Source organism: Strigops habroptila, chromosome Z (assembly GCF_004027225.2).
Source record: "Strigops habroptila isolate Jane chromosome Z, bStrHab1.2.pri, whole genome shotgun sequence".
Classification (NCBI taxonomy): domain Eukaryota; kingdom Metazoa; phylum Chordata; class Aves; order Psittaciformes; family Psittacidae; genus Strigops; species Strigops habroptila.
This window is the reverse complement of record NC_044302.2, coordinates 88,272,006-88,297,139: the sequence shown is the minus strand read 5'-3', so window position 1 is coordinate 88,297,139 and position 25,134 is coordinate 88,272,006. Positions and strand designations below refer to the sequence as shown.

General features: G+C 36.6%; 1 protein-coding gene across 3 annotated transcripts in view; it reads left to right on the top strand.

Annotated features, from left to right (window-relative positions):
* The window catches only part of WDR70 (WD repeat domain 70), a 129,970-nt gene that overhangs the window by 93,876 nt on the left and 10,960 nt on the right, over positions 1-25,134 (top strand). Inside the window, exons 12-15 of one of the 3 annotated variants that reach the window (XM_030512481.1) lie at positions 4,667-4,751; positions 5,857-5,995; positions 21,486-21,586; positions 23,077-23,156. In XM_030512481.1, coding sequence (XP_030368341.1) covers positions 4,667-4,751; positions 5,857-5,995; positions 21,486-21,586; positions 23,077-23,156 — 405 coding nt within the window. Of the gene's footprint in view, positions 1-4,666; positions 4,752-5,856; positions 5,996-10,078; positions 10,660-20,775; positions 21,031-21,485; positions 21,587-23,076; positions 23,157-25,134 lie in introns of those variants that run through there. The other 2 variants (XM_030512482.1, XM_030512483.1) reach the window with 2 other exon arrangements.

Sequence of the window (25,134 nt, the reverse complement as noted above, 5' to 3'; positions counted from 1 at the left end):
TGGCCACTCTACTCATAAGGAATGAGTCTAAAGTCGTTGAGATAAAAACTCTCAACCTTGCTGGTCATTACTGCATGCTTACTATGTGAGAACATTTTCCTCCTTGGAAAGTAGAAGAACCATATGTCTTTCTGTTCTAGGCTAAGTGAAATGCTTCATCTGTCTGACAGTGCTGTTGCCCCTGAAAAATTCAACAGACATACTTGATAAAACTTAAGGAGAAACTCTAGTGGGCTTTTAAATACTAACATCAAACAAAGTTAGTACTTAGGTGAGGAATATTCGCTAGTGCTGTCTTGAAACCTCCATTTATGTAAATTCTCTTATGTTTCACATTTATGAATGTAGATCACATAGATGGCCTTTGCTTATTTTTATTGCTTGTGGCACTTTTGATTGCCTGCACTACCTTGTCTGTGTCCAGATTCTGTGTCGTGTTAAGCAGACTTCCGCTTATGTTTTATCTAGCATTCTCTGCTCTAAGCTATATAAAATATGGACTTATTGTTTGCAGAATGTAATACAGTATGGACATTTGGCCCCTCTGTGGATAGAAGTGCTACCTTTGCCTAGTGTATTAAAGAAAAAAAAAAAAAGCTCTGTGTATGGTATGCTAGAAAATAAGGAGGATTCATACCTTATTTTGACTTGTTTGGTTAGTGCTTTAATATGAGTATTGCTTTGGATCTGTACCAACAAAAGCAGATGTGGATTCAGCATTCATAGATTAACACACCTGCCAAGTGCTGAGGATCAGAGAGAGGATAGTTCTTTGGGGCATGGGGACTTTCATTGAAAGCTTGATGGACTCTTCTGCATCTGATGTAGATTCTGTGTTGGATATGAGAGAGATGAGGCAGGGCTCAGCTGCGAGCACAAGGGAAATTGAAAAACTAAAGACCTGCTTATGAGAGTTCCGAGTCTTACTCTTGTTGGGTATTAGGTAGCAACTTGACAGAAACTTAAGAAAGTGATGTTTTTGCACATTTGTAACCATGAAAGTAATTTTTTCTAAATACAGTGAAGATAGTGTTTGGGGAACGTTTTCTTTGCTTAGCAGCTAAGAAGTGAGCGTTAGGACTGGACTTGGGGTCCTATTATAAAAATATAAAAAAAGTTTTGATTCCTGGTATGTACAGAATTTATGGAGTTAGTTTTTGTTGTAATATGGAGCGACGTCTTCATTAATTCCATGAATCTGATGATAGCTATTAGTTTAATGGTTCATTTATTTTCTGTTGGATGAACAGTGCAGACGCAGTGCCACCTGAATCGGTAAACCTACATAGGAAATAGGTAAAACTTGCTTGTAAAACTCAAGAAAAATTCACATCTAAGCCTATCAGCTTATGCAGATGCACGCTTTCTTTTGAGCTCGATTTTTTTTTTTTTTTTTTTTTTTTTTTTTGTTTGTTTTGTTTTGCTTTGGATGGTTTGGGGTTGGTTTTGGGGTCAGTGGTGTTTTGTTTTGGTTTTAGGTTTTTGGTTAAAAAAAAAAAAAAAAAAAGAGGTTGATTTCCCCCCCCCCACCCCGCCCCAAGAAAAAGCTTTGCAGTATCTGTGCATTGGACTTATTTTGACTAAAAGCTGTTTGCAAATTGCCTATCCTGGCTCACCAAAGACTGGTTTTTTTAGGACCTAATTGTTACCTTTCAAATCCAATGCTTAATACCATTGGCTTAATGGTGTCTGACCTGATTATATCAGACTAGAGCCTTTTTATTACTATCCTCCTTATTAAAATGGCAAAGAGTGGAGTTTGAAATGCTACTAAAAATGCTCTTAAAGCTTTAAATAATCCTGACAGGCTTTGGAGTAGTCTGCCATCAAGAAAAATACTGAATGATCTGAGTGGATCATGCTTCAGACTGAACTGCACAACTTCTGTTTATATGTTTTTGTTTAAGGGTAGCTATTTTTGTCCATTTATGAAGTAACTAAAAATAGATCTGTACTGCTACAGCTCTTGTAAAGAATCCTCGTAAGCATTGATGGAAGGATGCTACTGGAAAAATCGTTGGTGTTGTGGAAAATTAATGTATCTGTTTTCTTCGTGATAGTGATTTCAACTCCAAAAGCAGATTAGATTTAAGAACCAATATCATATTTGCCACACAGATAATTTTAATTAGAAAAAAATAAATTTGGGCAAATTCTTAATAATAGTAAGAGTTTCACAGCATTGGCCAAGTCATTCTACTAGCACTTCTCCCTTTCCAAGTACTTAATCACCTATTTCTGCACAGTGCAAACTAGTGTTGACTTGAAATCAAGCACAACTTTTTGAGTCCTTTTAGAGTATTCTAATTTTTTAAACCAGCGGATTACATTTTCTTGTTAGCAGAAGAGCTATAGCTAGATGTCTGACTGCAGCTCTCCTGCTAAAGCCTGGCAGGACTACAGCTTGAAGATCATGTCAAGGCTCATTCCACTGGGAACAGAACAGCCTTGGCTGCTAGCCTCAGATCTGTCCCTATCCAGGATATTTGCAGAGTGGCCAAATGGTATCCTTTGCATACATTTATAAAGTGCTGGTGCTTCAGATACAACATCTCACTGATAAGTGTTTTTTTTGTTGGGGGTGGAAGAGAAAAGAGAGGGTTCATATTACAAGACCAAATGCTTTGAAGAGCTTGGGATGGAGTCTATTGAGAAACAATAAGAAAACAGATATTCCCAAAATCGGGACTCAGCATTTTTCTTTCTTGTCATTTTTTAGCTTCCCAATGAACAGAAATATACTCTGCTCTAGACATCATTTATTTAAGTTGTCCACTTCTTAAAAATATTTTGTAGTAAGGAGTTATCGTAGTCTTTAATGTAAACATCGATGATGTACGAGGCCACACATTACTGCTTTCCCTGCAAAGGGTGCTGCTGGCCTTGATTTCTTTTGTTACAGCATGTTACTTTTCCTTTTCCTCCTTTTTTCCTCCTTTTTTCCCTCTTCTTTTTCCCCTCTTCTTTTTTCCCTCTTCTTTTTTCCCTCTTCTTTTTCCCCTCTTCTTTTTTCCCCTCTTCTTTTTTCCCCTCTTCTTTTTCCCCTCTTCTTTTTCCCTCTTTTTTCCCCTCTTCTTTTTTCCCCTCTTCTTTTTTCCCCTCTTCTTTTTCCCCTCTTCTTTTTTCCCCTCTTCTTTTTCCCCTCTTCTTTTTTCCCCTCTTCTTTTTTCCCCTCTTCTTTTTTCCCCTCTTCTTTTTTCCCCTCTTCTTTTTTCCCCTCTTCTTTTTCCCCTCTTCTTTTTTCCCCTCTTCTTTTTCCCCTCTTCTTTTTCCCCTCTTCTTTTTCCCCTCTTCTTTTTTCCCCTCTTCTTTTTTCCCCTCTTCTTTTTTCCCCTCTTCTTTTTTCCCCTCTTCTTTTTTCCCCTCTTCTTTTTTCCCCTCTTCTTTTTCCCCTCTTCTTTTTTCCCCTCTTCTTTTTTCCCCTCTTCTTTTTTCCCCTCTTCTTTTTTCCCCTCCTCTTTTTTCCCGCTCTTCTTTTCCTTTCTTTAATTTTTAATTTTATTTTATTGCATTCTATTGTATTGTATTTAACATTTTGATTCCAGGACTCTTGGTTTGTGCTTTGGAAGGAAGTAGGTCTGTGGATTACCAATCACTTGCCTTTCTTTCCTCCTAGTTCAGGAAGGTTTTGTAACTTTTTGTCTAAAATTAATCTCTGAATATTCTTAAAGAGAATTGTTGTCTGAAAGTCTTTCTTTTCACCCTAGAAAGTGCTGTGGCACTGATGTCTAGTGCAAGGAGATGTCTAGGTGGCTGAGTAATGTACTTCAAAGCACAAATTCTGTAGCTTGTCTCATGCTGGAAATATGTATCTCAGAGGGATGATCAGCAGAGATGTAGATCTCTCTGAGAAACTCACTAATATCTTGGGTGGTTTTTCCTCTCTGTTCTCACTTAGTTAATATGTCATAACTCTTCGAAAAGGAATAAATAGCCTGACTTTTACTGGGCTACAGTCACACCGTGTTTATCAAACACAGACAAGAATTGCTATAAATGTCTTGCTGTAACCTCAGTTTTGGCTTTTATGGCCAAAGGTGGTTTGGAGGGGTGTGAAAAGGTTTCATTACAGCAGGTGTGGGTTCACTTGCTTTCCTGCTCCCCGATTGTCAAGGATTTCTGACTGATTCCAGGGCCTGTTCTCCATGCTGAGATTGCAGTTTGTTGCTGTTTGCCTGCTAAAGAAAGGGGAAGACTTCATGTGCCTTCTGTTCTTCCTGATAATTTTTTTCATGGCAGGTATAAACCAGACACATAAAACTTGTTTAGTTTTTGATCTAGACCATTCATGATATTATTTAAATTTCTTTGATATCTTAAAGGTTAAATTTATTCCTGTTAGTAAAGCGCCAATGCTTACAAACAGAATAAATTGGTATTTGGGAAATCTGATTCCACTGTGGGTAGTTCTTTGTAGGAGGGATTGTCGTGATGGAGTTGAGTCCTTGAGAAGTTACTGATCTACTGGAGCAGCAGGTGGAACTTCTCATCCTTGCACTACCATAGCCATTTAGGGACAAAAAACTTCCAAACTACCCCCGTTTTGACTGCTGCTCCTATATCATTCTGCTCTTGTTGTGTCCGAATTGGAAGATGAAGTTTTCTGCACATCTCAATTCTTGAATTGAATTTTTTTCTTGCTAACCATGTCCCCTTTGTTTCACAGGAGATGATACTTTAAAGTTGTGGGATATTAGACAATTAAAAAAGCCTCTTAATTCAGCAGAAAGACTACCCAGCTTCTTTCCAATGTAAGTACTCTATTCCAGGTAGTAGAAAGAGCAGTAGTTGTGCTGAATGGGAGGGGGCTTGCTGGAGTTATTCTCCGCAGTTCTGTGGGAAAAGGACTGCCTAGGGAGGATTGTACGGTGATGATTCTTGGCTATTTTGAGACTTCATGTTGCATTAAAGGATCTCATTTTTTTATTTATTTTTTTTTTTTAGTATGCTTGTTTCATGCCATTTTTCAGTCTCATATGTCTTATCGTAGAATCACCTGACATGATCGTGTGTCTTATGCTTAATGAGATTAGCAACTTTTTCAGAAGAAGGCCAGTTCATTGCCTGATGTTTATGTAATGAAATATAGAAGTAATCCTCATTCTTATTTGGTCTATGATTAATAAAATTGTCTGGCTTGAAAAGTAGACATAACATAAAGGTGCATGGTATGAATTCAGGTTATGATGTTTGAAGTGCTGATGACTGTGTTCTTTGGTACTAAAATACTATACTGTTCTGCATAGTGCTGAGAACGGTATTTAATATTTTTATTGGTACTACCTGCATGTCTATAGCTGTAGCACAGCCAAATCCAACTTTAAGGACAATTTATACTTTTGAAATAAGATCTTAGAAAGGCAGGTCATGGGCATCTCAATCTTCACTGCAATTTGTAGCATAGAGGAAAAGTAAACAGACAAATGTTTTCGGCCACTGTATAAACACACTGCCTTGCATCATTGAAGAATGTATCATCAGGAAAAACAGATTTCACGATGGATTTATTTTTTTTTACTTCATGATGATTACCAGATTTGAAAATACTTTTGTTTGTTTCTCATATTGAAAAGTTTACAAGAGTTTTGAGAGGAGGGGAATTTCGTTAGGAGGAGGATTTTTATTGAATCTGCCTGTTTTGCACATTCTGTGCACAGCTGTAATTGTACATGTGAACTGTACATGTACTGTCTGAAAACTATAGTAATAGATGACAGCTGACAAAAGATTTTTTTAAAGCTTTGTTTTGAAAGGATTAACAAATAGAAAGCATTATTTTAAGTAGTGCAATTTATATATGTTTCCTATACATTCATTACTGATTTGCCCAGTATGATGATTTGTTTTCTTCAACAGGACAGATTGTTGTTTCAGCCCAGATGATAAAATACTTGTCACAGGCACCTCTGTTAAGAGAGGTGGTGGCAGTGGGAAGCTTTGCTTCTTTTATCGGGAGACATTGCAGAAGTTGTATGAGATAGATGTTACAGATGCGGTATGTATTTTAGTTTCTTTTTGTCTACTATTCAAAATTTGAATGAAATCAATGAAATCATATGCTTTTTTCCCATTATACAGGTAATGACCAACTAACACTATTGTAATTTTTCTACTCCATAATCAAGAGATGGAGGTAGAGTTGCCTGAATAGGCAATTTTCTTCAACTAAAAAAAACCCCAACCCCAACCAAAAAAACAAAACAAAACCAAAAAAAAAAAAAAAAAACCAACAAAACAAAATGAGATAAAACCCCCAAAATATTAGGAAAAGCACTAAGAGATTTCATGGCAAAAGGAATGAAGCACCAAAAATACCATTTCCACCAGTAACATAAAAATGTAAAATTGCAAGTCTCTAATACAAAAGAGTCTATGTATGGCTTGGACTGCCTACCTGTTCCTTTGCGCAGAAGGAAAAGGCTTAATATCACAGTTGAAAAAGGTCCTTTCACTGTAGCGTCGTACACAAGTGGGCTTACAGAGTATGACAAGCAGGAGTGGGAGAAATTTAAACAGAATTGCCATTGCTTATGTATGGCAATGTATGCTTAAGTCCCATTATTTGTTGCAGCCTGTCAGATAGCAACTTTTTGTTGCTATGTTTCAGGATATTGTTTTCTCATTCTGCAGTTTTCTTAACTAGCACAACAGTCTTTCCTAGCACAGTGGACCCAAACCGTTTATGCTTGAAATCATTTACACAGAATTTGTATTTATATTTCCTTTCAAATCCCATTTTCTCTTCTAATTCACCCTACAGCAGAATCTGGTTACAGATGAATTTGTTATACCCATCATTTCGGTCGTGCAAAGTAAAAAGGCAGAATTCATGTCGAAGCAGAAAGCATGTATTTCTTCTAGATGGGGGAAAAAAAAAAACCCTGTTTTTATTTTAAACATGTATTCTAAATACAGTTTTTATACAGCAGTGGAAGTTTTACTTATAGAATTTTATTTAGCTTTAAAGAATTTCTCCAAAGATAGCATCAATTGGACAATAAATTTTTCTCCTATGGAATATACCAAACATCAACTTAACTTATGAGGATTTCTAGTGGATTTTTATTTTGTGATACAAGTATTATAAACAAGATTTTGTTACCTTTATCCAATACAAAACACGAGTGCCTCAGTATCCCCTCTGAAACTTCACGACAGAGAAAAGGAAAATAACAATGTAAGATAAAAGTGCGAAAGTTAGATTGTTGTAGGAGCTTTTCTGTCCTTGGGCACAGGAAACAAAACAGCTTAGTAATTCTGTTCACAATGAATTTGAACTCCTTAGAACAGAGTGTCTGGATGTGGTCATGATGGCATCTCCATTTAGTTGTGGTAAAGTCAGTAACAGTGCACAGAAACTTCACCTGAGTTTTAAGACTGAAAGAATGAGGAGCTTATTAGTGTGGATCCCGTATCTCCGAAAGAAGTTAATGAGAATTATTGCTGACCAACCTACCTGTTCTGTGTTCAAAGGAAATATAATTTTCATTTGCTAACTTTGTTTCCCAGAAAAATGGTTCTTTAATTCTCTGAAATAAAGATCCATTTACCTGTTGTTGAGGTAAATAATTCTAAAGGAGGGTCCAGAAAACATTGTTTTGCTATCAGTTGCTCTCAGAATTCAGAAGTAAATTCCTGTTCATTTTTCTTCAAAATGCAAAAAAAGCGTGGAGCTGAGAACCAACAGTAGGAAATGGTTGGATAAACAAAGCTAGGGGTCAGTAAGCGACTTCACTGGGGCCACTCACGTAGTAAAATTTTAAGTATGTGTACAAATCTCAGCAGGTTCATAATTTTATACTATAAATTTCTGTAGGTGCTGATATTTATATGGTTCTTTTTAAGACTGTGGTAAATTACTTTTGTCTGTAGAGTTTTAGTGCTGCTGTTTTTCTTCATTTGTAGTTAAAAAATTTAAAACTTATTCTCCTGCTTTGAATATAATAGATCAAATGAAAATAATGGGAATAATAGGTGAAGAATTGAGACTTAGAAATGTTGATCATATGACATAATTCTCAGCTCTAGTAATATCTCTACAATTGCCTATCTAGCTTCCAGCTTCAACACTACATGTCTAAGAAAAACAGTTAAGCATATCAAGGAATCTAAAAGAAGAAAAATTACTATAAGTGGTGTTATAAAATAAACGTAGTATGTTTTTTCACAATCTTACTGTTGTTTGTATCTTTCAGCTTTTCCGTTAATGTTCTTTTCTTGTTCTCAAATTACAGTGTTTGATGAAATATAAATGCATAAAGGCATGCTAAAAACTAATAAATTTTCAAGAAGCTGTCTATTGTATTTTTTTAAGCAATATATGCTGTTTGTTGGAGAGATCATTGGCCTGTAAATTGGTAGATTAATATATTGTGTGTAGTTTATCAAAGCATTTTTTCAGCAGTGCAGTAAGTACTTGCTTTCTCTGGGTTACCTTACTAGTTTCCATTTTTCCTTGTAGTCTTTCAAAAACACAGACAGCAGTTAGTGTAATTAAAGATAAACACGTAATGTAGTCTAAGACTTCAGTTTGTCTTATGCAACTAAATATCATACTTTTTAAACTTTTGTATGTTATCTAGTGCTTAAATATGTCATTTCAATCTTTCTTTTTTGAGTTTTTTTAGGCATTGTATAGATGAAGTTGTGCTATGCCAATCTGTGTAGTAAAAGCACAAATACACCAATATCTATCTCTGCAAAGAGCTTGATCTGCTCTCATTTCTCATGAAAATAATTACAGTGATTTCAGTTGGATTTAGTCCAAATTGCTAAAGAAAAAGGACATCATTATTTCAAGTCTAAAATTAAGAAGTCTTTTTGAGGTCAGTTGCATACCAGTTTAGCAGTAGAACATATCTAAACAGAATAACTGAAAATCTACTATGAAGAGAAAACATAAACTGTTAATGTTTTACTTTTCTTATTTCACGAGAATTTTTTAAAGGAAATGCTGGTAAGCTTAGAAATTGAAAAGCAATAAAGAGCAGTAAACATTATCTTAGACCTTCTTGGTAAATAGCCAGTGCAATTGGCCTGTGAATGAACTTAGACGGTAATGGGAAAATATTTGATGGGAATGTTTGACCAAAGCTGTGTCTGGCATTCCTTTCCATCATACCACACAAACCTTTTTTCACCTTTTCTTTCAAGTTTTCATGGGAAAACCCATTACTGCTTCAGAACTGCTGGAGTGAAACCTTGATGTTTTGCTAATGGACTAACAGTCTGATTAGTCTCTGCTGCTGTGGCTGGTTATAAAATATTAATTTGCTTTTGTTAGCTTTTATTTCTTTTGAAGAAAAACTAAGTAAATGTCAGAAGTGGTGCACACCATGGGCTCTGTCTCTGGCCAGTAGCAGTGTCCCGTCAGGAGGAGGTGTGAACAGGGCAAATACACAATGATGCTTCTCTGACTACCCTGTTCTGCCTCCGGTGATCTGTGACTTGGAGATACCTTGATGAGACATAGGAATTTTACAATTAATAGTATTCATGTATTTTTCTTCCATGAGTTTATCAAGGAGCGAAATACCTATGTTGCAGGTCACTGGCAGGGTCATTTACTTACTGCAGATTAGATCAAAACTCAGGAGTGGGAGATCCTGCCTCTCCCACTCTCATAAGGAAGTTGCTTCTCTATATGCAGTACTTCAGCCTTACTCTGGCTCAATGTGTATGGGTGAGATTGGACATTATGAAGGCATTGTACTATGACCATAATTATGTATGCTAAACTGTATAGAATGGCTCTTTTTAATAAGAAGCAGAACGTTATTATGCGTTCGTAGCTTTTTCATAGTTTTTCTGTTTCCTCTGTCTTGACAGTATTATCTGTCAACTTGTTCTTTTGCTTTCACCACAAATATCTGCAAGAAAATATATTAAAATTTCTCACTTTGAGCATTTCGGGCTTATTTTACATGAAAGATTTATAATTGCACACAGAATGTTTCTTCACTCCATTAGGTGGATGAGGGGACTTAAACAGACATCAGGAAATACTAGTGCCAGAAGAGGGGTACATACAGTATGTACACACAGAAACTCAGAGGCCATTTCCCTTTCTTTTTCCCAGGTAGTGTGACAGGAAGGAAGACCTGTAGCTGCTTTGGGATGAGGTTTCATCTTTTGGGATGTCTGTAACTCCACTCTCTGGAATGGAAGGGAGATTTCATTGTCAGATGCAAGTCAGGGAGGGTTTATTCCCAATTCTTGTTTTGGTTATGCAAGTATAAGATCTTCATGAGAACCAATTATAAATACCTACTGTCTGGGAAACAGAGTTGGGTACACAACATTTTTCAAATTAATTGAAAATATCTGTGGATAGCCACTTGAATCACTCTCATGTGTATCGTTAGTTTGACGAGATCTAACAGATCACCCAGTAGTTATCCTTATTAAGTCATGATTGATTTTGGCAGCTGTAGAGCAGTTATCTTTCGCATATAGAAAGGACTAGTAATACACCCATTACTGCAAAGCAACAGTGGGCACTGAAAAAGTAAAAAAACCCGAAAGTTGTACAATTACAGAAATTGCTATTTTAAAATTAAAATGTAAGTGATAATTTAAAAATGTGCCATTTTTAAATTGCATACATTATAAAATGAGATGTGCAAGTTTTGAAAATAGCATGCAGATTTTTGTACATATGCAACATAGATTTGTTGTTTTTTGGGGAAACCTGTTTCTATTAGGAGGATTCTTCAATATTTTCTTGGTTTCTCAAATATAAGCAAAATTTAAATTATTATATACATCTGAAAATACCTCTAAGGGATGTTTCAAGAAGTTCTTCTGAGACAAGCTATAAATAAAGCTTCTTTTTAAAGAATGAAAAGGAAAGAAGGAATAAGGAATATGAAACTTCCAGCATCCTTTATGCACACTTGATATAGGATTGCACTATTTCTTCCCTTGACCTCAAATGATATCATTTACTATTTATAAGGTGCAGTAATATAATAAAGGGCTTTTCCACTGTGGCCCATTTCACTAAGATTTAAAGCTTTTGAATTTAAGAAAAATAAATTTGTTTAACTTCTGGAAAAGATCGTTATGCCTTTTTTTTTTTTTTTGTTAGCCATTTATTTTATTTGAAAAGAAAAACCACATTTTCAACAATAAGGAAGTAAATGCAGTATTTAAGATCCACAAGTTTTGTGCTCATTAAATAAAAAAAAAAAAAGGTAATCCAGTATAAAATGTGAATCACACATTACAGGGAATGTGTTTTCTTTCATAGTGCAATAACATATCCGTTTTTATTGTCTGCTTTCATGTATGTAGAGACAATGTGGTCCTTCCCTTTGTATATCCTGCAGCAGCATGTGCTTTGTTTTAGGGGAGCTGTCACTAGAGGTTTGAGTTATACAAGAGAAATAAATTGTGCGGGTTTCCTCACTGTAACAAGGAGCAAGGGGTGTGTGTGAAGATTGTCTGCCTTGGTTATGTGATGTACTGTGATCAAAGTGTGGCTGCAATTTTAACAGAGCAGGTGCTTGAAAATGCCCTACCTTGCAATTACAACAAAACCAGTTTCTTCTATTCATCAGGAAAAAAAAAAAAAAAAAGTGTGGTTCAATGGCTTAATTCACATCTAAGAATATAGTTTATAGCTGTACCTTGAAATGTGATACAGCATTGCTATCCATATGTTCAATATTGCTTTAAATTATTGGCCTCTGAAAATGTTTTTAGGATATTTCTTGTTTCTACATAAAAAATTATGAATTTTATCCATTTCTGGTCCATTTTCTGTTGAATGTTTCTACACATTTTCTAAGTCATGTTTCACAAGAGAAAAATATTAGTGTTGTTTCCTCTACTACTATATTCCTGTGAGCATTTTAAATCTAATGATAGCAGGTCACTGCATTCTAGATATTCCCTAACCTCCCACCTTATTTATTGTAGTTGGCTCTTTTCCTTGGAGAGCTCCAGGGGAATCTCAAACCTGAAGATTCTTGCAATTGGGGTTTGAAGTAGATTTTTAATATAATATTAGTATATTTTTGTTGTGTGAGCAGCCTCTTTTTTTTTTTTTTATCATAGCATGCATAGTATCAAAAAGAGTATTAACCATTTTTTGCTCAGAAGAAGAAATAAGGTAGAAGAATACTGGTGGCATTTGTTGTTCAGCTTGGCAGACATTTGGAAATGGCATAGTTCTAAATCTGTTTGGGTATGGGTTTTCTCTTTTAAAAATACACCAGTTTTGTAAGAATTACTCAGTCTACGTTTATTTCCCCTCCTTTCTTGGTGGGTGCATCCAGGAGGCAGACCAGCCTATCCTAGATGGAGGAGCATGGGAAGCCAAGTTGTTGGCTTTTGTATCACCATTGTGCTCTAAGTCACCAGCGGAAAGAGATTACAGAGTGTGCAGTGCGAATTAATGTTGTCCCTAAGTAGCATTACCTTCCTATGACTCTTAAGGCAGAACTTCTGTTGTTCTTGGAGGGGACAAGACAGTTAATGTAGCTGATGTTTCATGCAGATCTTCTGCAGAGAAATCAAGGTGACTGTAGAGGAAGGAGAGACCTATTCTATGTAAAATCCTTTCCTTACTATGCTAACTTTATAGGTTAATTTTACTTTACATTCTGCATGTCAACCCTTATTATTAATGAACCTTGATTATTATGTAGAAACAGTGGTGGTTCTGCAGGTAAAATTGCCATTAGCTTCAGATTTTAATACTGAGTTTCTGATTTGGTTTAATTTTTTAAAAATTTTCCTGTAAGTTACAGTTCCATAAGATTGGAGAGGAAATATCTCTGTACATTTGGGGGAAAATGTGCTGAAACATTTGGCTACAATACAGAGTATGAGGGCATGAGAGGGAGGCAATAAATAATAAACAGTTAGGTTTCGTTAACCTTAATTATGTTTCAAGCTCCTAGTATTTAAAAGATACTGCATTACGCAAGTAGTTCTTCACCATGAATATGTAGGGATTTTACAGGAGAAAAGACAGTGCTAAATCAACAAATTATACTCAAATTTGCACCGATTTTGACAGAGACCTTTTTTTTTTTTTCCCCTTTCTTTTTCCAGCAATGTTGGAATGTGTAAAAATTACAGTTAAGATAAATATTCAATTTAGTCAGAAAAGCCCCATTTCACCACTGTTGTGGTGACCTGTCCTTACAGAGTTCACGACTGTGGTCAGAATGTCATTTTACACGTTTGCTGTTTTCCCTGCTGACATGCCACTTATCTGGCTGTCTGGACAGCCACATGCAGCAAATCTGAGCAGTGCTGTTCAAACAGAACCCATCACGTACCGTCATGGCCACTGAAGCAAAGCTTGTACATAGGAAAGAGAGGTTTGTTTAAGTTTTTCCTTTCTTAACCAAAAATATTTTCTTAAAGCAGCAGCTCATGCTGTCACTTTTTTATTGTATAGCTTCAAAACAGAATCTGAAGGAATTATTTATTAGACTGTAAGTTAGCAAAGGGGTAAGCAATAAGGGCCAGCATAGGCTCTGTTTCTCATTTATCCCTATTTGAGTTTTTAGTATGTCCAGAGCTAAACCTGATCTTTCAAGCTAAGATTCTAAAGATTTGTTGGACAGTTTTAGGAGTTTGTATCTGCTGTGTTCTTTGTGCACTAGGAGTATTTAATTTGGCTTCCAGGATCCTTTGTCCTTGAACTGGAGAGTTTTATGTATGTAGCACAAATTGCTGTAATATAGATCCTTGTTAGTGTTTTGTTTTTCTTACATAGTAGTTTTGGCTGTTGTAGGCTTCAGGGATTCACCTGACCAAATATAGATGTCTACTGCTGATCCAGTCACCCTAGGCTCCTTTTCTAATCAACAGAGAAAAATAAACACATCCAAACTGTGATTTTATCTCATCCTAAAATAGGTAGCTAAAATAGGTTAGATGAAGGCCACTGTAAAATTCTTACTTCTCTCGGTTAACTGTAAAGGGAGGTGAAAGTTTGTAGGCATTTGAAGAGTAGACCTCTAAAGATTAGACGGGTAGACATTTGAAGTCTGGTGAGGTAAGTTCCACCTAATATCTTTACTTCCCTCCAATGGTGTTTGTTCTGTCCTGGTAAAGCACTAGGACATTTCAGGTCTTGTGCTCTGACCTTGCTAATAGCAAAGTAGGAGACAGTGGATTACTTCTGCACTCATTTCTGTTGATTTAAGGATTTATAACTGTAGACAATCTACTGGAGAGCCTACCGCTCTATGAAGGGATTGTGTTAGTCAAGAGTGAAGTCTATATGCTGTTACTTGGACCCAGTTTCCAAACATAACTGTCAAAACATCAGCAACTTCACCTTAAGATTACAGAACTTTATCTAAATTTTAATGAACTTTTTTTTTTTTTTTTTTTTTTTTAAATCAGGGGAAAAATCATAGGAAGGAAAGATCCAAACCCCAGGAGCTCTTGCTGCAACAGTGAGGGGTGTGTGAAAGCCTAGGATTAGTATGTTCCCTTTCCATTTTTGATATTTATCTGAAATTAGTGTTGGGGTTTGGGGTTTTTTTTCCTAATAGCAGTTTGCAAGGAAATCACTTCTGCTTTTTACAGTTTGCAAGTGAGATTTTGGTTGCACACTCACCACAGAGATAGTACAAATAGTAGCTGTACGTTAGCATCATTCAGTAAAGGTTTCCACCCTCTTAGGATAGTTTTCTGCAGGTGTGGAAGTATATAGTTGCATCTTCTCCATTTACCAGATTTGTTTGTCTGTACTTTCATTTAAACAGTTTTTGCTAATAGTCATGGAAGTGGACATTAATTTAGTGAACTTAGCCTAAAAGTCTGATAGCTGCAGATAACTGAATAATCAATTCTTGCATTTTGGAGCAAATGTGGAAGCAGACTGAAAATGAGAATTATCAGGAAAGAGTGAAAGGCTGTACGTGAAGTGGAGGGAAAGAAAAATCGAAAAGGTTTATTCAAACAGTGCATAACTGATACAGAAGCATAGCAGGAGGAGCTTTACTAATGAACTTGAAAAAGCTGATACATTATCATGTGTTATCTGAAAATACACTTAACCATGAAGTGTTCATTTTACAAGACAAATGCATGGTATTTAACCTTAAAGCTTAACTGTCTTTAGGGAGAAGGGGTTGTTTCCAAAGAAAACATTACCTGATTGAGAAGCAGTAAGACCCCCTGAAGGAGGGAAAAGAAATTAAAACATCATTGTAAAATATGGCCCATCTAATTTACTTTTCATTTTGCAGTAGCAAGGAAAGAACATAGCCCCGTTGACCTGAGTGCTGCAGAAATGTATGCCTATTTATGTCAAAAATACTGAAATCCTTGGAATTTTTTTTTTTTTAAAGTGGTGAAACTTGATATTATGTCAGTCTTGCAGCAATTTCTGACATCTGTGTTCTGGTAGATCAGTATATGCATACACACATACATGTCTGTTTAAGAAAATTTTGCTAGCTACAAAAGATTGGCTATTATCTTGGGGTTTATATACATATAAAGGTAGTTACATTTTGTTGGGTATCAGTCAAAGTTGCAACTGAAATGCAAAAATTAAGAAGTCAGTACTTTCATACAGCTTCAGCTCACGGACATGTAAAATGTTAGGAATACAAAAAGACAGCAATAGAGGGAAATCTTAATTTTCCCCAGCTCTCTAGCAGCAGAGTGAAAGAGGATAGAGGTGAAAAATACTTTTGAGAGACATTCTTTATATCCGCTCTCCTATTTTTGCTACATAAGGGGCAGCCTTACATTTCAGTAGATTCAAAAGATATTAGTGAGTTTAAGTGACTGCTTAGGCTCTGGAATGTGGGAGAAAAATATTTTAGGCCTAAGAATTAAGATTTATGTAATATGTAGGAACCAGGCAAGCTTGCTGTATTTGCTTTGGGTTTTTTCTTAATAGTGCATCCCCTCTGAAACTTCTCACAACCCCCATAATCTCTGCCAGTCCCTATTCCCAGTGTGAAACATCTAACCCTTTCTAGTTGATCTTACTAGCATTTATTAACTTGTCCTACTCTGTGCCTCCAAACTGTACTGACACTCCTGAGACGCTTCTTCCCATCCTGGATCCACTCTGTCCGTGCTGTAAAACTGAATGCTTTTACCTGAAGCATGGACCGGGGAACTGAATTTTGCCTTTGCTGCTGCAGTCTTGAAACATCTTTATAAGCAAAGATCCAGGAGAATTCTTTCAATCCTTGACATCAGTCTCTAGTTTTATGACCTTACCCAGCTTCATGGTTTCATCTTAGGGGTAAATTTTCCATTCCTGTGCCACAAATCATTTTAATCTTTTTTGCTGACCTTGTAAAATACCCTCTCTGTATTGTTTACTCCTGTTGGGGGTAAACCACCCAAGTGCTCTGGACAGTTTCAGTTCAGATAATTAACTTTTGCTTGCTGAGAAATCTGCTTTGGTTATTCTTCACTTTGCCTGCTAAACACAGGGGTATATTTCTAGGCCAGAATAAATGTCCCGTTCTGCGTAACAGAAAATTGTGTTTCAGGCTTCAGTTTCTCATTTAGAGGCACTGCTGTTAAATCCCATCGAAACACTGTTTATGTGCAGAGTATAAGCAAAGCCATGTGTGTAGTGACCTACTGAGCTAACCCAGACAAAGAATAACCTAACAGAAAAATTATTTGGTGCAGTTTATTGTTTATCTGCAGCAACAGCTCTACTTTATATGATACAAAGGGAAACACACAGGTGAGAACAGACTGGTAGGGGTGAGACTATTTATGAATCACCCCAGAATTTCACATGAGCTGGGACTGTGTGTCTCAGAAGAAATGCAGATGGAATAGCCCACAAGGGAATAGCAATACCATCACTCTTGCCTGCCACCTTTCTTTGTATTTGAGTTTTATGGTTTAAGATTTCCACATATTATTAGACTTCTAAGTTACTATAGGTAAAACTTTCGGAATCTGGAGTTTATTTTAAGAGAACTGGGAGTCCGAAGTAAGTTTAGTGCTTAGTTTAAAAATAAAGTAAAAATTATGCATAGTTCAGACAATTCATATTTTCTATTTTAAGCCATACTGTAGCAACTTTAGAAAAGGTATGGCTAGTTTCAAGAACAATCAGTAATATGTTCTTACTTTATTAGGCAGTTGTGAAAGAAGATGAACATTTTCATCCAGATGGCAAAAACGATGTCTTTAAAATAATCTTTTAATTTAAGTAGCATTACAAGACAATTTGTTACCTGAAAATAATTACAAAGGCCTACTATCAATAACACCCACTGAATCTCTTGTAGGCTCTTCCACAGTGACAGCGAAGAAGGTGAATTTGGAGTGTTTTTCTTTCTGTTAACATTTTTAATATTTTCCTTGCCTGACTTCACAAAAATATTTTCACAATCTTTTCCCAGTATTTTCTAGTGCAGACTACTGTGTTCATATATGCAGCAGACATTGCCAAAAGCTTCTCAGATTGATCTAATTTGAAGAACTTAATGCTTTTGCGTTTAAGTGCTGTATTTTCAGATCTTAACTCACAAAACTGGCTTCATCAGTTCCATGGATAAAATTATTTTCAGGATTTTATGACAGGCTTCCAGGACTTCATGCTCCAAAGATATAGTGTCAAAACCATCCAGCCATTACAGAAATCTTTATTTTAAATATTGAAGATGTTAATGTGATGATACGTTATGCATTTTGTCATTCTTATTTGTTATAATATATTATTTTTCATTTGCAAAGCTGAAATATGACATGGAACTTTTTGGATTTCAGAATCTACATAGATTTGTCTTGTTTCAGTTTTGAATGTTATAACAGGTTAAGTCCTTCTGTGTGAATGTTTGAATCTAGAATTAGTTAACTGACATTTTTACTTGTTGTTCTGGTGTTTGTATTTTCTGAGTGTTGAAGCTGTCATCCACAGGATTTCCATGCAGTCAGTACTTATGCTTGGTCAAGTCTGTTGTGCTTGGTTTCCATAAAGCAGTCTTAGGCAATTTTATTCCCTGGTCTTTTTCTTCTCTTACCAAGTGTGGAACCACCTTGGTAGGCAGAGTGAGAGCTTACAGTTTGCTCTTACCTGCTGGGGTTATTGCTTCCAGCCTGAACTCCTGTCTTGGGGGCAGTTAAAACTGAAGTACCACCTCGTTTGTGTAGGTTCCACTGCATGGCACCATCTTAAAGTGAAACAAGATGTTCTTAAAAAAGTCATTGTGGAATGGCAAATTCCTTTTCCATCTCAGGGAAACACAAAGTAGCAGTAAAAAGCCCATGGGCATTTGCATCAGGCAAAAGAGTATTGCCAGCAGGTCGAGGGAGGCCATTATTCGTCTCTGCACAACCCCAGCAAGACTCACCTGTAGCACTGGATCCAATTCTGAGCTCCCAGTACAAGAGAGAGATGAACATATTAGAGTGAATCCAGTGAAGGACTGCAAAGGTGATTAAAGGTTTAGGGTATCTGACACAGAAGGAAAGGCTGAGAGGGCTAGGATTGCTCAGTGTGCAGAAGAGGAGGCTTATGGGGGATCTTTGGGGCAGAAGGGTGAAGCAGGTAAAGCAAAGCCCAGTAGTGCCCAATAACAGAACAGGAAGCAATAGGCACAACAGTGATTGCAGGAAAGTATACTTAAATGTAAGAAAATGGTTTGAGGCTTGTTAATTTTTATGATGGAGGTGGTCATACTTTGAAACAGGTTGCCCAGAGAGGCTGTAGAGTCTCCATCCTAGGAAATATTCGGAACGAAACTTAACAATGTCCAGAGCTACCTGTAGTAGTTGGTCATGCTTGGAGCATGGGGGTTTGGATTAGATGATCTCCAGAGCTCTCTTCCAGCTGCAGTCGTTCTGTAATTGTGTACAATTAAGTATCAGTAGGTGAGTATCTACCTATGTACATAGGTAGGCCAAGCCAGGAAGACACTTTTCCTGCTATTAGCACACTTGTTTGCCTGGAGAGCTGGGAGGTAGGACCTTCTATGAGCTGGAATTTGATGTTTAGCATTTCCAGTGATAAAGATGTCTACCGGAGTTATTTTAACTGAACAATTGAGAGGTTAGAGGCATCAAAGGATAAATGCTCTTTATGAAATAACTATTTTTGTATGATAAAGAATCCCCTTTTCCCTTACTCCCAATGTTAAGACAGTGATCGCTTTGTTGTGTAGATACTTAGAATTTTTACTTCTTTAGGATTATATCACTGGGGAAAAAATTTAGGATGTAGTTTAGGAATTCAGTTTTTTGGGCTTTTTAAAGTATTGCCCATTTCTAACATAATCTGAAAATCTGTGTAAGTAGTTTTTATTATTTCTTATAAAGTAGCTTATATGCCAGTGGATTAATAAAATTACTTGCATGTTCAGAGCTTGTGTTTATTTAGTTTTTAACAAGTTATATTTTGGGGACGTTTTACAGTTTGAGAAGATTTATAGGTCTATGTTTAATGGCAGTTTCTTTTGCCTCCTCTGGAGCACGTGCCATGGGTGGTTTTAAGTGTGCTGTGCATGTTTGACAAGTTAGAAACCTAGCAATCCCCAACAGTGCTGAGCCACGCTGTCTCAGGCTTTGTTTTTGTTGGCTGGTATCCAGTACCATGCTATAAAATACATTTACTTGACAGTAGAAAGTGGAGAACCACATTAACTACAAAGTTTAAAAAGGCTGGTGAAACACATGAAATAAATATTAATAAAAGAAGATGCTACCCGCCTCTGACCTTTAATGCTTATTAGCTTTGTGTGGTTTAGAGTTACTGTAGCATTTTGAGCATGCAGTAACGGTATGTAAGAATGTCTTATTTAAATCAAGCAACTTATTAGCAACCCTGTATTGATTATATTGGTTGCTTGTGGCAGGGATCATGGAATAATGCATTATCAGAATTCTACTTTGTACCTGTAAAAAGATTGTTGTCCTTTAGTTGTCTCAGTTTTATTTGTACCTATAAGCACATGGAAATGTATAATGCTGTATGTATATCCATGTAGAAGACAATGTTTACAGCGGAACCTTGTAAAGAATGGTCAGTTGATTCATGTAAACTCAATTCATTCAGGCTTCCGGAACACAAAGCAGAAAAACAGCTCAAGAGAGAGTCGTCCATCATCTTGTAGTAAAATGAAGCTCTGATTCATGATGGCTGAATGAGCTTCAGAATTTTTTTAATATTTTTAATGCTATATGTCTCATAACATTCAAAAAATCGGGATCTGAACCAAAGCAGAAATAGTATAGAACACGAAATAGGAAGTGATTCGGGAGTCACTACAGCTGATACATAACCACAGTTTTTGAGATTAGATGGTTCTTATCTCTGAAGCCATAGGGCTGTATTACACTCCTAATTATATTTGAGCTTTGCTGTATTTCTCTGAAGACATTAGTGGTTCCCATTTTGTGAATTTCATGTGCTGTATTATGTTAAAAATAAAAGTAGATGGGTGATAGTGGTTGAATATTGAATTATTAATTCACTTTGAGAAGACTCTATTCCTGGTTTTTAAGAAGAGAGAAGTAGTAAGTTTAGGAGAAATATAGAGCTTAAAATGAGCATTTTTCAGTGAAATACTAACAGAATGATGCATCCTGATAACTCGTTTACAAGTGTTTCTTATTATGTAAGAAATACAGACACTGTTAAGATCAGTCTTCAGTCTTGGACAGTATCCCTGTAAAGAGTTATTGTCTCTCAAAAACAGACACTTTTCTTCTCCTGATTAGTCAGAGGCACATACAGGTTTTGTGTTTGTGTTGAGATGTGTTGCCCTTCCTGCCCACTTCCTTGGTGCTCTTGAGTCAGAAGCTCGACTCTTACAGAGTTCCTATGCTGGCCTGCTGAATCAGACTGAATACAGTAATCACATGGAGATCCAAAGTCACATGGAGAACCCCACTCTGTGTATAAAAGAACAATACTCCTAATGTCTGAAAATTAGTTTCTCTGCTGACTAGAAGTGTGACAGAGCTGTGAGACATTGGCTGCAATTACCAAGTTCTTCTCGGTGTTGTGGGGAAGAAAGAACCAAGAGTGAAAATCAGCTGCTCTTCCATTTCTGTAGTCAGCAAGTGGAAGGTCAGCACTGTGTGAGAAAAAGTGAAAAACATATAAATTAAAGAACAGGGTGGAAGAACTGAGAATTAAAAATAAAAATGGAAGAATCATGAAGGCCTGTATTGCTGTATCTGAAGCACTTCATTGTTCTCCTTGTTCTCATTGTTCACATCCCCCTTTAACTTTCCATTTTCATTATGCTCACGAAGACCCTGGAGCAGTAAGTCTATGGAAAACACTGGTTGTCACGCTGCCACCAATTTGTACTTTCTTCTTTGCTACATCCATGTGTTGTCACTCCTTTTACATTGTTCTGGAGAGGAACTTCTATTCATTCAGTATTCATATATTCATTTCTGTGCTTAAGCATGTTCCTCCTACGGTGTGACTTTGATCTACTGTTTGACAATATGAATATTAATTCTAAGATCTAGATCAATGACCAACTAACTATCAATATGTTGTTTTATTTCAGAGTGTTGTGCGTTGTCTTTGGCATCCTAAGCTGAACCAGATCATGGTTGGTACAGGAAATGGTTTGGCCAAAGTCTACTATGATCCTGTCAAAAGCCAGAGGTATGTAATCCTGATTAATGATTAAGAAGATTATTTTTTTTCTTAAATTCAGCCTGATTCTGTGGTTCTTTGGTTATACTAAGAAATGAGAAAAACCAGTTTAGTAGCATTTGTTTTGCAGAGTTTTTCAGTTTCACTTATTTAGTAAGAGTAGAAAGAAATAAAAAACAAGAAACCAGTTTGTTTCTGAAAAGCAGCACATTTGCGTCTGAGCTTTTTCTGGTGCAGTATGCTGGCTGTTCTACCTGAATTTACATACACTTTCATTTTTCTGTTGCATGAAATCTGCAGTAAAAATAACCAGCCTTTCATCTGATCTCTTAGAGGTTGCTGATGTGGTGTTATTGAAAGGAAATTTATTTTATTTAGTCATATTTTTTATGAGGTTGTGTTTTTGGGTTTTTTTCCTCCTGAAGTAAAAATCTTTTTTAAAAGCATTAGCTTAAACTTCAGTGTCTGTGAAGTAATACTGGAAGAACTGATTTGAGAGGGTGCAAACCAAGGAAGCACATTCCCATCTTTCTGCTAGTCTTCTCCCCCACCTGCACCTATCACATGTGGATTTTGCCTGTACATCTAATGGAAAGGTGGTAGTGATTCATCAGACATGACTTCTCAGCCTGGGATGAAAAGAAGAGGGCCTCACTAGTCTATAAATACTTCTTTTACAATTAATTTACTTTTACTGTCTGGATTGGCTGGCGAACTTGGGCATGCTTGCTTCCTGTCAGCAGGGGGGAAATGTACACTTCATCAATATTGAGTGGCATGAGTGTAGTGTTCTGCCCCTGTATGCGCTCATCTTTGTTTCTCTGGCATCCAAAGACATACTGTGTTACAGTTCACAGTTTCCAGATGCTTACTGTGAACAGGACACTTGGAGGTGAAGATAAACGCTGGTTTACAAGATTATTGGACGTGTTTTATTTTTCTGGTCTTTGCCAATTTAGAGAACAAGAGTTGGTCATCCTTGCTTGGACCCGTCTTCAGAGGGCAGCCTGAGTTTCCTAGACACAGACCACAAGAGTCCTAGCTCAGTTTTGTGCCCAGTTTATTTCCTGGTACTTGCCATGAGGAGGAAAACACCACCAGTTTAAATCAGTCTTGCACCAGGCAGGCTTATGCAGTTTTTCCTGCTTCAGTGTTACAGACACCTCTGGTTAGATAACTGCTGCCTCTGCAGCTTAGGAAGAGTACTAGAAGCAAATCACTGCTGATGTTGGGAGAGAAGCACTTTCAATATGCATGCTACAAGTGCTGTGGACAAATGAAGTGTGAAATGAATCTTCCACCCTTGTTTCCGCGTGTCATATAAATTGCTCTGTAATAGAATCAGTAATCTCTATCCTCCACATGTGCATGGACAGGCAAAGATACACACATTCATGAATATTTAAGTGTTATGTAATTTTGTTGAGACTGTCTTGAATAAAACCCCATTTCTGTTTGATGTAAACAGACCAACTGAACTGCTGTGTGTTTCTTCCTAGGGGTGCAAAATTATGCGTGGTCAAAACAAAACGAAAAGAGAGACAAGCAGAGACTCTTACACAGGATTACATTATAACTCGTAAGGAATTTAAATATATCTTTGTAGCAGTATCCTTAGTTCTTAGGTTTGAAATTATTTGCAGATCATACAGCTTTATATTTTCCCCTTAAAAAAAATTGCAGTCTTTTATCAAGTGTTGATCACTGATGTGAGATGTTAGTGCTTTGTACAAATTTTTTTTGTAGCCTTGCAAATTCAGAAAGGTATATATATATCTTGTAGGCTCTGTAAAGTTATTAATAATGGTTGGTTTTTAAATTCCGATGCACCTGAAAGCCTGAAAAGGCAACTGCCTTAAAAAAAACCCCAAAACAACAAAACTCTTCAATATTTTGGAGTTTTCCCAAACTTTCAGTTTTACATAACTAAATCAGTGATTGTAGATGGGTTTAAGAAGTGTTTTGGGAGCATTAACAGTATCAGTGACAGAATCAGAGACATTAGTGATAGGTCTTGGAAAAAATTCCAAGTGATTTTTCAAAATTTAGAACTTGTCCAGAGTTATATGGGGTTTTAAATAGCTTAAATACCTCTGTAGCCTCAAGGTTGTGCTTGTATAAGACCTTATGTTCATATTAAGGCACACCGATGCATACGAAATAGTTATCGTTACTGTAAAGTGTTTAGTGATCTGCCTTTTCCCAAGGGCAAATTTTACAAAGAGATGAGGAGATCAACTGAGATTTTGGCTCTCACCATTAACATTGCCCTAATGTAGTGTTTCCTCATGTGAAATGTGAACAGTCGCACAATTGTGCTTTCCTGTTTCTCTTCGTTCCCTTCCAGTTCCGTGGTGTTTGGATTCAGCTGTGTTTTCCAGTAGTTTTGGTACTGGAAATAGCTAAAACCATTTCTGTAGAACAAGATAGTTGTTTGGCAGCATAATAAACAAAAGAAAATCTCAGCAGTCTTCTGGGTTCCCATCTCAGGTATTTCCCAGCCACAGCTGTCTCCTGCTTGCCTCACTGCTGCAGATGCCCCGCTCCAATTTTTGGGTAGCAGTGGGTAAAGTAGCAGCTGGCAAAGAACAGGGATATTTCTCTCCCTTGGGTGCTCTTCTCAATCCATCCTTACTACAGCCTTGCCTATATCAGCACATGGTCTATTATCTAAATACTTTGTGTGCACTTTGTCAGTAGTGTTTATAATGTAAAGAGCTTTCGTGATTCAAAAAAAACCCTTTCTGCTTAAAATCCAATTGAAGTTGTGTATTCAATGGCATTTATAAATGCCATTCAAAGATTTAGGTTCCAATTATGCCAAGTTTTCGAATTTTGTCTTCGAGTTTTAGCTGTTTCTTCCACATCATTTTGAAACCTAAATAAGGATACTTCCATATAAGGCAATCGAGAAAAATGTAAAGATTTGCTTTGCAAATGTTGAACTTTGTTGCATACTTTGGAAACTATTCAGAGGTTAGATGTCTGTCTTTTAAGCTTACCAACAGAACTGGAAAGAAATGAAGATCTTGGAAGTCCTTTTGGAAAGTGATCCAACCCTTTTTCCTTTTTTTTTTTCACCCTGCCCCTCAAACCTCTTCCCTCATCCTTTGGACTTCTGGCTGCTCTTTAATTTTAGGATTGCCTGTAATGGCTACTTTTAATACAGGAATGTTGTTTTGAGGGATAAGATGTTACTTTTAAAGCACAGGAATACAAAGTTTGGGTTTCCGTTAGGCAACTTTGACTCCACAAATAGCAACGGCTTGGATCTCTGCGTCATGTGCTCTATGCAAACCAATCAAGCTTAGTGCTTTCCAGTAAATTGTCCCAGGCATTTTAGACTTCATGAAATCTGCAAAAATAAGGCCTAAATATTTATTTGCAAAGATCTACTGCTTTGTCACCTGGTAGTGACTTCACTCAGTCTAATAAATCTAGCAGGCTTCCAGAAATAAGCTGAAAAATTAAACTGATAGGTCCCTAGATGCTACCATTTTTTTTTATTTTTTTTTTTTTTCTCCACTCGATATAGAGCTGGTGCTCCTAACTGCAAG